The sequence below is a fragment of the Salmo salar genome, chromosome 03, assembly GCF_965601325.2.
Source record: "Salmo salar chromosome 03, fSalSal1, whole genome shotgun sequence".
NCBI lineage: Eukaryota > Metazoa > Chordata > Actinopteri > Salmoniformes > Salmonidae > Salmo > Salmo salar.
In genome coordinates, this window is record NC_138293.1 from 71,344,842 (window position 1) to 71,358,658 (window position 13,817).

Sequence of the window (13,817 nt, forward strand, 5' to 3'; positions counted from 1 at the left end):
AACAGGTGACTGGCCCAGGTGACTGGCCCTGCCACATTCCAGTGTTTCTCCATTGGAAGTCTACCAATGAGGAATCACACTGTTATAATAATGTGTATCTCTTAGTGTTGACTCCCTTGATTTAGAAAAGCAGTGCCTATTCAACAATGTCTATAACAAAACTATCTTTATTGATTATGCCCAGGCAAGACAAAGTAAACATATTAAAAGATAGGAATGCAGGTGTGTAGGAATGGAGAGAAAATGAGAGAGAGACAGAGAGAGCGAGAGAGAGAGTGGGATGGAGAGCAGGAGAGAGGAACAGGTCTACCCGGTCTGTTCCTCTGGTCTAGTGCCTTCATGATGACACACCTGTTCATTGGGGTGGAGCTGAGACAGGTGGCTGCTCTTTAACTAGAGAGAGGAGACACGGCTAGAGAGAGAGGTACAGCGAGGAGAGGGAAGTGAGGAGTAAGATATTTGCACTGGGACTGACAGAACACACAGCCTCCCAGGATGTTCAGCAAGAAGAAGGAGTACGACCTGGTGAAAGTGGCCCAGTGAGTTTTCCCTCCGTTTCCTGAACTTTGATGTGTCATGTTTCCTTCTCTTTCCTTCTCTTTTCTCTGTCTCTTATTTATCTTTTTCATTTCATCTCAGCCTGCTTGTATTCCCTGTAGGGGCGACCTGGAATCTAGTCCACCGCACATGTGGGCATTTGTTGACTGGTCTTGATAGTGTATTTTTAAGAGTCTGCAGTCTTCCAGGAAAATGCAGTAGATGATTTAGATGAAGTATCAGATTTGATTTATGAGGACTTAGTATTGGTAACGTCTCATGGCTACCTTACATAAGCGTAAAATGTATCTTGTCTGCCGCCGATTGATGATGAGACAAGACAATAATTTCTGTAGTAACTGTCACAATTTGTTTACTTTGCTGAGAAAAGAGTAATCTCATTGGTATTTAGACTGTGTTGTATGTAACCACTGATGTGTGCCTTAGCAATGGGGTGTGACATTAAGGTGCATTGATCCTCCACATTGCTCTCAGTATTCAATAGATGGCTGCTCTGACTAATTATGTAGACAGAGCAACAATAGCTCTGATGGATAATACTATGTTACACTAAGGTGGCCTGGCCCGGTAACAAAGAGCCCAGAGCACATAAAAGCACTGTTTGAAGAAGTGTGATCTCACAGAAGTGTGACAGACAGCAGATTTGGAATGTGTTTAGGTACATCACTGGAAGACTCAGGATTTATGTTTTAACAGAGAAAAGGGTATGTACTGTGTGTTCTGTTGCTTAAACAGGCTCTATCAGATTTGTGTACATACAAAGTTGCATAGAGATGAATAGATAATATGTTTTTGTGAAATATGTACTATGTTCCTTTCAAGTGTGCCTTGATAAATCAATAATCTGAGGCTTATCTTTCAGTTCCTTTACACCACTGAACACTGTGTCACTCACCACATGCAGGAACACCCTCCACATCACTCCTACACTGGGGTGTGTCTTGGTGCTACAGGGTGTAGAGTGTGGATCCTTTGCAGCTCTCTATCTTATAGAACCAGCAGGGTGACTTTTAGGCTTCCCTTTAGTGTCTGCCTGTCACACTCCTACTCACCCTGACGTGTGTGTGCTGTTTTCTTTGGTACGGTAGCTATGCATTATCTAACTCCTTTTAACCTTCTTTAGGATGTGACAGGATATGTCTGCCATACCTAGATGACTCCTACAGCTATGTGGACTTTGTCATTTTACCTCATATACTAACAGAGACATGCAGTTGCCTATGTATGAGGCATGTATGAGATACTGGATACCACAATGTTAAAACAGTAAATCTCTCCCCCCACTATCGCTATTCGTTTTATTGTCCCATTGGAATGTAATTGCATTCATCAGCTATTAACTTTGATCAAAGCGATTCATGGGGACATCAGTAGAAATCCATGTGCTATGTCACCCATGCACTGTAAATTCCTGAGGACACTCCTCAATAATCCATCATTGTGAGGGTGTGTACGAATAAATAGCTGACTTTCATAGCAGCGACTACGAGTAGGAATAACAGAACAGTAAGTACAAGAACATACAGACTTAAAGATGTGTTGATTGCTAGATGAGTAGATGAGTGACAGTCTTTTGTAAAGTTGGATGGAGGAATACTTTTTGTTCTGCCTGAGTCTGGTTCTCATTTTGATTATTCTACCAAACCTGGAATCTGGTTCCTGAACATTCATGTTGCTCTACTGAGCTCTCTTAGATAGACCTACTGGTTTCAACAATGTGTCAATTACACTGATGTGAATGGAGGTTTGTCTTTTCTCTTCCCAGGAGCCAAGGTAATGATGTGGCCGTGCTGGTGACACGCATGCAGAGCAATGCAGACCAGGTGGAGAAGAATGTGCTCCGCTCTGAGGAGCTGATGGCTGTGGTAAGAGGTCCTACCATCCCTACCCACACACTGCCTGTGTATGTAATTACACAGTTATACATACACCTTTACCTAACATGTTAAAATGCTAGGTAAAGGTGCATCCCTTAATTCGCATCCCTTAATTCCACTTGATCAAGTAAAAGCTTTTCAATCCCCCCACAGATATTTTATCAATGTGCAATTCAACACAAATGTGTCATGATGGGGAGTGCCTTTCTGTTTCTGTTCCAGGACACAGTGAATGACAAGAAGGACAGGCCCTTACTGCACCAGAAGGAGAATACAGAGATCCTAGCTGAGGCTGAGGGGCTGCTGAAGGACCTGTTCCTGGATGTGGACCGGGCCAAGAAGCTTTCACACCCACAGGCTGGAGAGATAGAGATCGAGTGAGTTCCAGCAAGAACACACACACACACACACACACACACACACACACACACACACACACACACACACACACACACACACACACACACCCTTAGAATATATGAAACAACGGTTTTGTGACAGAGATACTTTTCCAGAGGCTCTCAGAGAAGGTTCTGAACACTCATGTTCTCTCTTTCCCTCTTTCAATATGCCTCCTATTTCTCCTTTTTTTCTGGTCCTCAGTGTGAGAAACCTCCATGACCGCTGGTCGAAGGACTGTACCATGTACCGGGACCTGTATGAGGTAGTGCAGGAGGTGGAGCTCACTCCGAGGATTGACTGGACTCAGGTGCTGGAGGAGAAACAGGTGAGCCTGCCATATCCTTGGTAATACTCTATTCAAGACCAGTATGACCGTAGACAGTACTGTCCTGCCATTAAATAACAACTTTGGTTGACCACCGCATTCTACTGGTGCAACCAAACCTTTGGTATTAGCTCCTAGTTGCTTGGAGTAACACATCTTTCTGAATGTAGTAGTGGTACAAAACTTTATTATCCCCAGGGGGAAAACAGCCAAACAAAGTTAACAAGACATGTGGTTGAGGTAAACATACAGCTGAACTCTAGAGGATTTACTGTACCTGTGTGTTGTGTTGTGTGTTATAGAAGCAGATAAGTGCAGAGAGGTACGGGCCCAACCTGTCTGATGTGGAGAAGCAGATTGCCTCTCATAACATCCTGCACCAGGAGATCGAGGCCTACGGCTCCCAAATGAACCGCAGCAGCACTGGCTCTCCGGTAACGACTACAAAGCCCTCGGCTGCTTTCTTCATTCTGAATCTCACCAAAACTAGGGATAAACTCTAAACAATGATTTTCATGGTTTGTTTTCTGTCCACAGGCTAAGTTGTCTACCATTCAGAAACAGTACACAGATCTCTTGGTGAGTCCAGAAGTTATGTAATACATCTGTGTGTGTATTAAAGTATGGCTCTGACATGTCAAAGGGGCTCAGAATGCTACACCGTTGTGGTTGTATTTGAACCTTTGTGCCTGTGCTATCTCTCCATCGTTGACTATAAGATAGTCCAGGTGTGACTGATCTGTCTCTCCCCATGCTGTGTGGTGCAGGAGGCCTCTCTGTGGAGACACAGGTACCTGGCCTCTCTGTATGACTACATGCAGGGCTGCAGTAAGGAGCTCGTCTACCTGAGCGAGTACCAGGAGAGGATCCTCAGGAAGGACTGGAGCGACCGCATGCTGGACCCCCCAGGGGTGCGCATGGAGTACGAGAAGTTCAAAAACAACACTCTGCTAACACATGAGAGCGAGACCAACCAGCTACAGATGGATGGGGATCGTCTCGTTGAAATGAAGCACCCTGCTAGCTCCACAATACGGGTATGTTTATATGGCTACAAAATGTTAACTTTTACCATTGTAATAGCTTACTCACCACATCATCTACTCTGATCTTCCCTGGGGCAAAATGCTTGGTTTGTCTCAGGCACACAGCGACGCATTGCAGAACGAGTGGCAGAGCTTCCTAAACCTGTGTATCTGCCAGGAGGTACACCTTGACAACATAGACAACTACAGGAAGGTACGTCATCTCTTAACCCTGGGAAAGGACGTTTCTTATGGCTCGTTGTCATGGCTCAACGTAACATTGCTCCTATGTGTGTTCCTACCTACAGTACCAGCTGGATGTAGAGACCTTGTCTGAGTCCATGAAGAGACTCAACTCTAATCTGGACCCCAAATCACTGAACAACAAGAACAACCCAGAGATCCTGCTACAGCTTGAGGTGAGATTTGGTTTATTCTTTGTATCTAAGTTTAGTCGTTTCTATGACGTATACAGCATTATTTGAATCTGTTCTCTAATATCTTCTCTATCTCATATCCTCAGGGTGATGAGAGAGCGATAGAGAGGAACGAACAGCGCCTCATAGCCCTGAGGGAGTTCAGCAGCACCGTCGCCCCTCTGAAGCTGCGGCGTCTCCGCCCCACCAAACCCACCCCTGTGGTGTCCCTGTGTGAATGGACCAATGGAGAGGTAGAAAATAGCTTCATAGAATAGCATTGTGAGAGTTCTGAGAAGCTAAAGGGCAAGCTAATGTCCTGTCAATTGACAGCTGTAGCACAATGTAATGATGCAAACTCCTGTCACCCTTAGGACTCAGTGTCTCAAGCAGAGAAGCTCATGCTAAAGTCCAACTTAGACAATGAGAACTGGGAGGTCCAGACCAGCACTGGGAAGACCAAAACCCTGCCTGGAGCCTGCTTCCTGGTCCCACCGCCAGACACTGAGGCCCTTGAGAAAGTGGAAAGGTAAAGATAGAGAAAAAAAGACTCTCCTTATTACAATGACCCAAAACTTAACCACCATCACAGGCGAACTGTAATGACATTCTGTGTTTGTGAGTCCAGTCTGGACAGAGAGCTTTCTAACCTGAAGAGAAAGAGAACTACTCTGATGGCCTCCCTGAGGAGCCCCGGTGTGGAGGTGGTGCGCTCAGTGAGAGCAGGTGAGTGGAACATCACTCCACTTGCTAAGAACTTTAGCAGAAATCACTTAGTTTGAACTCACAGTGGGACCCTAGTAGATACAGGGGACTAGACTCAGTGTGGCCCTCTCCTGTCCCCTTATTTCTCACTGTGCCCTCTGCTTGTCCTCAGCCCCTGTGGCTAATGCCCCAGTGGACCCAAAAGCCACAGTTGTGGCCAGCCAGCTGGACAAGATCAGCAAGAACCTGGACCACAGTGAGAAGGACATCCTGAGCCGGCTGAGGGCCCCTCTGGATCGCAGTGACCCCACACGTGACCTGGCCAACAGGCTGAAGGAGCATGAGGTGAAGGGATTGTTTTTTATTTCAGACCACTGCAGCCTGCTACATAGCATCATTATAATGGACAGTGTGGTTCCAGAGTGTGATATCAATGGTGTGTTTTGCCCTGCAGAGGGCCACCCTGACTGTTAGGAACCTGGAGGCAGAGAAGGCAGCGGTCCAGAGAGATATGGATCCCATCCTAGCCCAGAAGCCCCTTGGGCCCACCACCTCCGCCCTGTCCCTCAAACTGAGTGGTCTTAACAACAAGTTTGACGACACCAACGTCCTCTGTGACCTGTACAACAAAAAGTAAGAATTTAGTTTACAATGTGAAATTAAAAAAACCTATGTAAAGGTTGCGTTAGCTATATGTTCTTATTTTTTACTTGTTTTTATTTTATTTACATCCAATTCCTCAAGATTATTCTCACTCACTAATACAGAGCCACAGCTTCCATGTTCTTGGAGAGGCAGATCATTACGGTGGACAACTCAGTCTCTGGCTTTGAGGAGCAGCTGGCTGGAGATGCTGCCATCCCTGATGTTCCCAACGTCCTCCAGACACGCATCCAGAAGCTTCAGGTAACAGTATTTCAGTCATATGACCACTTAAAGTTCATCACACATCATGTCATTATGATGGACTCTTACAAGTTGCAGTGAGTGTTTTGTTTTGATTGACCCATCGTCTTTGATCAGTCCCCTGTGTTTCTCCCTTGTCCTACAAACAGAACATGCGCAAGGATGTAGCGTCAAAGCAGGACGAGATGCTGAAGCTGAGCAGGGACTTGGAGTCCACAGAGCAGCTGAGCAGCTCCCTGCAGAAGGGCTTCCATGAGTACTGCCCAGACATCCACCGCCAGCAGACAGAGGTCAAACACCTGAAGAACCGCTATGCCAACGTCAACAGTCAGCTACAGGAGAGGTGAGAACCCCAGTCCCACAGCTAAACTCAGCAAAAAAGATACGTCCCTTTTTCAGGACCCTGTCTTTCAAAGATAATTCGTAAAAATCCAAATAACTTCACAGATCTTCAATGTAAAGGGTTTAAACACTGTTTCCCATGCTTGTTCAATGAACCATAAACAGTTAATGAACATGTACCTGTTGAACAGTTGTTAAGACACTAACAGCTAGATGGTAGGCAATTAAGGTCACAGTTATGAAAACTTAGGACACTAAAGAGGCCTTTCTACTGACTGAAAACACCAAAAGAAAGATGCCCAGAGTCCCTGCTCATCTGCGTGAACGTGGCTTAGGCATGCTGCAAGGAGGCATTAGGACTGCAGATGTGGCCAGGGCAATAAATTGCAATGTCTGTACTGTGAGATGCCTAAGACAGCGCTACAGGGAGACAGGACAGACAGCTGATCATCCTCGCAGTGGCAGACCACGTGTAACAACACCTGCACAGGATCGGTACATCCGAATATCACACCTGCGGGACAGGTACAGGATGGCAACAACAACTGCCCGAGTTACACCAGGAACGCACAATCCCTCCATCAGTGCTCAGACTGTCCGCAATAGGCTGAGAGAGGCTGGACTGAGGGCTTGTAGGCCTGTTGTAAGGCAGGTCCTCACCAGACATCACCGGCAACAACGTCGCCTATGGGCACAAACCCACCGTCGCTGGACCAGACAAGACTGGAAAAAAGTGGTCTTCACTGACGAGTCACGGTTTTGTCTCACCGGGGGTGATGGTCGGATTCACGTTTATCGTCGAAGGAATGAGCGTTACACTGAGGCCTGTACTCTGGAGCGGGATCGATTTGGAGGTGGAGGGTCCGTCATGGTCTGGGGCGGTGTGTCACAGCATCATCGGACTGAGCTTGATGTCATTGCAGGCAACCTCAACGCTGTGCGTTACAGGGAAGACATCTTCCTCCCTCATGTGGTACCCTTCCTGCAGGCTCATCCTGACATGACCCTCCAGCATGACAATACCACCAGCCATACTGCTCGTTCTGTGCATGATTTCCTGCAAGACAGAATGTCAGTGTTCTGCCATGGCCAGTGAGGAGCCCGGATCTCAATCCCATTGAGCACATCTGGGACCTGTTGGATCGGAGGGTGAGGGCTAGGGCCATTCCCCACAGAAATGTCCGGGAACTTGCAGGTGCCTTGGTGGAAGAGTGGGGTAACATCTCACAGCAAGAACTGGCAAATCTTGTGCAGTCCATAAGGAGGAGATGCACTGCAGTACTTAATTCAGCTGGTGGCCACACCAGATACTGACTGTTACTTTTGATTTTGACCCCCCCCCCCTTTGTTCAGGGACACATTATTCCATTTCTGTTAGTCACATGGCTGTGGAACTTGTTCAGTTTATGTCTCAGTTGTTAAATCTTGTTATGTTCATACAAATATTTACACATAAAATAAATGCAGTTGACAGTGAGAGGACGTTTCTTTTTTTTCTGAGTTTTTATGTCACAGTTATATATGTCTTGTGTCTGTGGTTACTTCTGTGGTCTATGATATACTGATGCTTAATAAAAAATCTATTGTTATAGAACGGTTCTGCTGCAAGAGGCAACCAATAAGAATCAAGGCTTCCAGAGCTCTGTCCAATCATTGAACTTATTTTTGACCAACCTGCCTAATAATACGATCAATCCAAGTGATGGACTTTCTCAAATTAACTCCAAGCAGAACTCTCAGAAGGTTTGTGGGTTTATTTTTGTGTTATTTTATCTCAACAATTGTCCCTGCTATGAACATCGTCAGTTTTCTGCAGTACATTTCTCTTGTTCTTATTGGGTGTTTGCTTTCGTTTCAGAGAGTGGTGGAGGACATAAAAAGGAAATCAGATGATGTGGCCCTAGCAGTGAAACAGTCCCGTGACTTGCAGAATGTCCTCAATGTGAGTAAAAAAAATACATCTAATCAGAGTGACCATTAAAAATGTCCATATCAGTTGAAGGGTTTTGGTCAATGTTGTTCTTAAAAGAGAAAATTAATATTCACCATGTCTCGTAGGAGTATGAGGCCAAATCTGATAAGTACCGTAGTACACTGAAAGATGTGGATGATGAAGATGCCAAAAGACCTCACACATCCGCCATGGCTGACGCGGTGCTGAAAAAGGTATTGTGGACCTGAGAGACTGCAACAATCCTCATCCTATAGTTGACTTAATTTGCATTCAAGTTTGGGCATTGATTCAAGATCCATGATCTAGAGGCTGTATGTTTCTGTTTCAGGAAAGAGCTCTACTGAACCTCTACTCAGAGGTGTCTGCAGAGAATAATCAGCTTCTCAACAAGATGGGATTGGCTAAGAACATAATTGCCCAGGTATGACACAATTACTTTGTAAAACATCAACACAGTGGATTATGTAATTTTTTATTAAAAAACCCACTCTAGTATAGGTTAAACTATATTGTCCACTGTTACCTGCTCTGAACAGAATGAAGAGAAGGTGAGCCAGGTGGTGGTGAAACAGCAGCGGCAGCTGCAGAGCCAGCAGAAAGACCTGGAGGAAACAGACGTTCTAAAGAGAGAGCTGGCGGATGAGATCACCAGGCGCTCCCATGCTGAGAATGACCTAGCAACATACAGAAAGAGGTTTATTTCACTGAAAAGCCGTAGAGGTGTGGAACGAATGGAGGAGAGGGAAGTTGTGCAGTACTACCGTGACCCCATACTAGAGGGTGACCTGGTGTCCCTGAAGAGTCGAATCCAAGATGAGGCGATAAAACACTCTGGCATCCAGACAGAGATAAAGGTTGTCAATGAGAATATCATCCGCCGGGAGACTGAGCTGACAAATGTCAAACCTAGGCTGTTAACCAAGGTGTTGACTGAGTTTGAGAGGGACCCCCAGCTTGACAAGGAGGCCACCAAGCTGAGAGAGGAGATGCGCAAGCTGGAGCAGGAGGTCCAGGTGAGAGATACAGAGACGGTCCACATGAAGACTGAGATCACAGTTCTGGCACAGAAGAGACCGACTATCAAAGAGAGAGTAGTGAAAAAGGAGGTGGTGAGACTGGAGAAGGACCCGGAGATGCTGAAAACAGTTCTGATCTTTCAGACCGAGATCTCAGAGGAGGGGTTAAGATCCAAGTCCCTCAATGATGACATATTCCGCACTAGGAGCCAAATAAACACACTTGAGAGGATCATTCCCACTATCCAGCCTAAGATTGTTACCAAGGTGCTGAAGAGGGTGGAACAGGACCCAAAACTCATTGACGAGGTTAAGACTATCCACACCAGCCTGGAAGAGGAGAAAAAGATGAACAGTGATTTGATGAAGGAACTCACCAGCCTCCAGATCCGCTACAGTGAAGTGGAGAAGGTGCGGCCCAAGCTTGAGCTCAAGGAGATCATCAATGAGATCTACAGGGTGGACCCTGAGACAGAGGTGGAGCTGGCGAGGCTAAGGAAAGAGCTGCATGACTCTAATCGAAACTGCACTGATCTGGAGAAAGAAATCGACTCAGTTATGGTGGATCTTAAAACTCTGCGTTCCCAGAAACCCAAGTCGGAGTACAAGGAAGTGACCCAGGAAGTGATTAAAGAGGAGAAGAGCCCAGAGGTCATCAGGGAAATTAAGAGGTTGAATGACCAGGTTTCACTTCTGCGGGTCTCATATGACAGCACCCTGGATCTGCTGAGCCGCCTGCGGAAAGAGAGAGATGAATGGAAGGTTGAAAAGTCTAAGTTAGAGACAAAGCTTGTAAACAAAGAGGTGGTTAAATACGAAAATGATCCCTTACTGGAGAAGGAGGCTGACCGTCTGAGGAGAGATGTGAGGGAGGAAATCCAGCAACGACGCAACATGGAGGAAACTGTCTTTGACCTGCAAAACAAGTACATCATGTTGGAAAGGCAGAAACCAAAGGATAAGATTGTGATGCAGGAAGTGGTGCGTCTTGAGAAGGATCCAAAACAACTCCTGGAGTATGAAAAGCTGAACAAGAACTTGGATGAAGAGGTTAAATCCCGTAGAAAACTGGAATTGGAAGTTCAACAGTTGAGAGCCCTGGTTGAGGAGAAAGAGAGAAACTTGGCACTGATGGACGACCGGCAAAAGAAGATTAAAGTAGAAACAGAGCTTAGACAGATCAAATCTAGCATCCTTGAACTTGAAAATACCCCTCAACCCATTGCGGAGAAGATCATTATTGAGGAAGTCCTCAAAGTGGAGAGAGACCCCAAGCTTGAGAAACTAACCAGTGGCTTACGCACAGACATGAATATGGAGGAAACCAACATCAGTCGGTTGGAAAGGGACATCCGAAACCTGAAGATCAAGTTGGACATCCTGCGCAAGGAAAAGTCCATTGAAAAGACTGTATATAAAGAGGTGATTCGGGTGGAGAAGGACCAGAATGTGGAGGTTGAGAGGGACCATCTCAGAGATCTAGTGTTGCAGGAAAGAAGTTCCAGGCGGGATCAAGAAGATGAAATCCAGAGGCTTAATACCAAAGTGACCCGGCTCCAGACCACAAAGTCAAGCACCTCTCACGAAGAAGCAAGCATCACCCTCAATAGAGATTCCCTGATAAGAGAGAAAGAAAATCTCCTCAAAACACTGAGGACTTTGGAGTCTGAGAAACATGATTTAAGCATATCGTTCCAGCTGCAATCCAAGCTGATGAGTGAGAGAAACCAGATAAACAGGCAAAGGGGCTTGAAGATGGATTCTGAGGTACAGCGTCTAGAGAAGGACATCCTGGATGAAAAAGACCGGATACACCAAAAGGAGACCTACATTATGGAGCTACAGAACAATCTTAAGAAAGAGGACCACTCTGAAACACACACCAGAGAGACCAACCTCTCCACTAGAATCAGCATCCTTGACCCCGAGACTGGCAAAGACATGTCACCATATGATGCCTACTTAGAGGGCCTGATTGACCGCAACCAGTACATCCACCTTCAGGAGTTAGAATGTGACTGGGAGGAGATCACCTCACTGGGTCCAGATGGGGAGACCTCGATTCTGCAGGATTGCAAGAGTGGAAAGCAGTTCTCTGTCAAGAATGCTCTAAAGGATGGCCGCTTGACCCAGTCCGATCTGCACCGCTACAAGGAGGGTAAAATGCCTATCTCAGAATTTGCTCTCCTGGTCGCTGGGGATTCCAGACCAAAGCCTTATATTGGTCCAATCGCAACTCCAAGGACACCGACAAAGACCACTGCGGCATCCTCTTTGAGCACAATGCCATCATCACTAAGGTCTTCCTACTCAAGTCTCACAAACAATAGATACGGCAGCAGTAGCAACCTGAATATTTCTAGCGGTGATGAGCTCTTCCCAATCTCTGGGGTGCTGGACTCCACCACCAACAGCCGTATGTCTGTACGTAGTGCCCTGACTCGAAACCTTATTGACCCAACCACAGCCCAGAAGCTCCTGGAGGCACAGGCAGCCACGGGTGGCATTGTCGACCTCAACAGAATGGACAAGTTCTCTGTTCACAAAGCAGTTGAGCTGGGTCTCATTGACAAAAGTCACATGCATCTGCTGCTGAATGCTCAGAAGGCCTTCACTGGAGTGGAGGATCCTGTGACCAAGGAGCGTCTCGCAGTAGGGCAAGCGGCTGAGAAAGGCTGGATACCTCAGGATAGTGCCATGAGGTACATGGAAGCACAGTACCTGACTGGGGGGCTGGTGAACCCCCATAAAGCTGGTCGCATCAGTGTCCAAGATGCTCTTAACACCAAGATAATCGACAGCACAGTAGCCAAGAACCTCCAAGACAAGTCTGCCCACACCAAAGAGTTGATTGACCCCATCACAAAAGAGAAGATCTCGTACAAGGAGGCAATGGATCGCTGCAAAAAAGATGTCACGACAGGGCTCTTGCTGCTCCCTGCAGCCTCCAGCGGTGACTCCAAAGATGCACCATCATACTCCAACTATCGATTCCCTGGCTCCTACAGCCAAGTCTAGACATGTGGCTGACACACATGCCAGATCTAGAGAAATGCTACAGCTCCAGGTGCTAAATAGAAATAGAAATTCACATCACAACAACACAAACACATGTTCTTATGATGTCTTTATGGTAAAGGTAGAACATTTTTATAGTTCTGATTTTTTAAGTCAGAAAATGTCTAGGTTGTACTGTACACATTTACCTGTTCTTTATTGATGCTATGATTCTCAAGAGTTGCTGTACACATAATTTAAATTAATGTTTGGTGAAGAGCTTCAGTATTGTGAGAGCCATTTCTTCCAATAAACTTTAAAATAAGCACTCATTATTACTTTTTTCAAAACAAACGTTGGTCTCTGTGTATAATTACTCCTAAATGATGGTGGTAATTGTTGAAGTTCAAGTTGTTTATTTGTCATATGGACAGGAACACATTGTGGTGTACTGTACACAGTACAAGGACATTCTTACTTGCATGTTCACCTCTAAACAATGCGACAATAATAGAAAAAGTAAAAAACTAAGAAAATAAAAATTGAGCTCAATGGAATAAAAATTAAAAATTGAGCAGGAAAATGACTTCAAGGATGCTCAGGGATTACCCTTTAATGGAATAGTATTGTCTTTTCAGTAATGGTAGTGGCCCCCCTCTTTCCTGGTGTTTAGTGTGCTGCCCACTGTCAATTTCACTTCTGTGACCCAGCTGAGACCACATGATAACATGAGGATGTCCGTGTTTTGACATTCTCACTAGATGGCAGAACCATACAACAAGGTAGCATGCTAATGCAATACACAGTGGATTTAATCTGGTGAGTTTCTGTGCTGCTGTGTGTCCAACCGGAACGGGATGTTATGCCAGTAAATAAGGATCTACAAATGTAAAGGTCCCTCCCCTTGTCCTGGTGAGAGGTGAAAGGTGTTGTGGGCACTGGTGAGAGTCCCCTCTGATGGGATGTCTTGTAAACAGATTAGTTGGTTACAGACAGGGCTTTATAGGATTACTGGACATGAGCCTGCCTGGGGGAGGAAGTGGCCCCCTCCTGTAAGTGGGGTCGTAAAATGAGGTTGTAAAATTAGTGACCTGGTGCCTTAACTGGTTAAAATGATATAGGGATTAAAAACAGAGATTACAAAACACAGCCTAGCTACAATGGGGGAAAAAAGTATTTGATCCCCTGCTGATTTTGTACATTTGACCACTTACAAAGAAATGATCAGTCTATAATTTTAATAGTACGTTTATTTGAACAGTGAGAGACAGAATAACAACCAAAAAATCCAGAA

General features: G+C 45.6%; 1 protein-coding gene across 1 annotated transcript; it reads left to right on the top strand.

Moving 5' to 3' along the window:
- The first annotated feature begins 382 nt into the window (after positions 1-382).
- Positions 383-12,851, top strand: LOC106601393 (envoplakin). Its single transcript, XM_045715199.2, has 21 exons — positions 383-539; positions 2,324-2,423; positions 2,658-2,812; positions 3,039-3,162; positions 3,465-3,596; positions 3,700-3,741; positions 3,930-4,199; positions 4,306-4,401; positions 4,496-4,606; positions 4,711-4,857; positions 4,978-5,132; positions 5,232-5,329; positions 5,481-5,653; positions 5,763-5,941; positions 6,076-6,214; positions 6,364-6,557; positions 8,149-8,299; positions 8,415-8,498; positions 8,615-8,722; positions 8,839-8,931; positions 9,047-12,851. Exons 1-21 carry the CDS (start codon positions 496-498, stop codon positions 12,542-12,544), a joined length of 6,093 nt encoding a protein of 2,030 aa, XP_045571155.1. The 5' UTR covers positions 383-495; the 3' UTR covers positions 12,545-12,851.
- Positions 12,852-13,817: the final 966 nt, after the last annotated feature.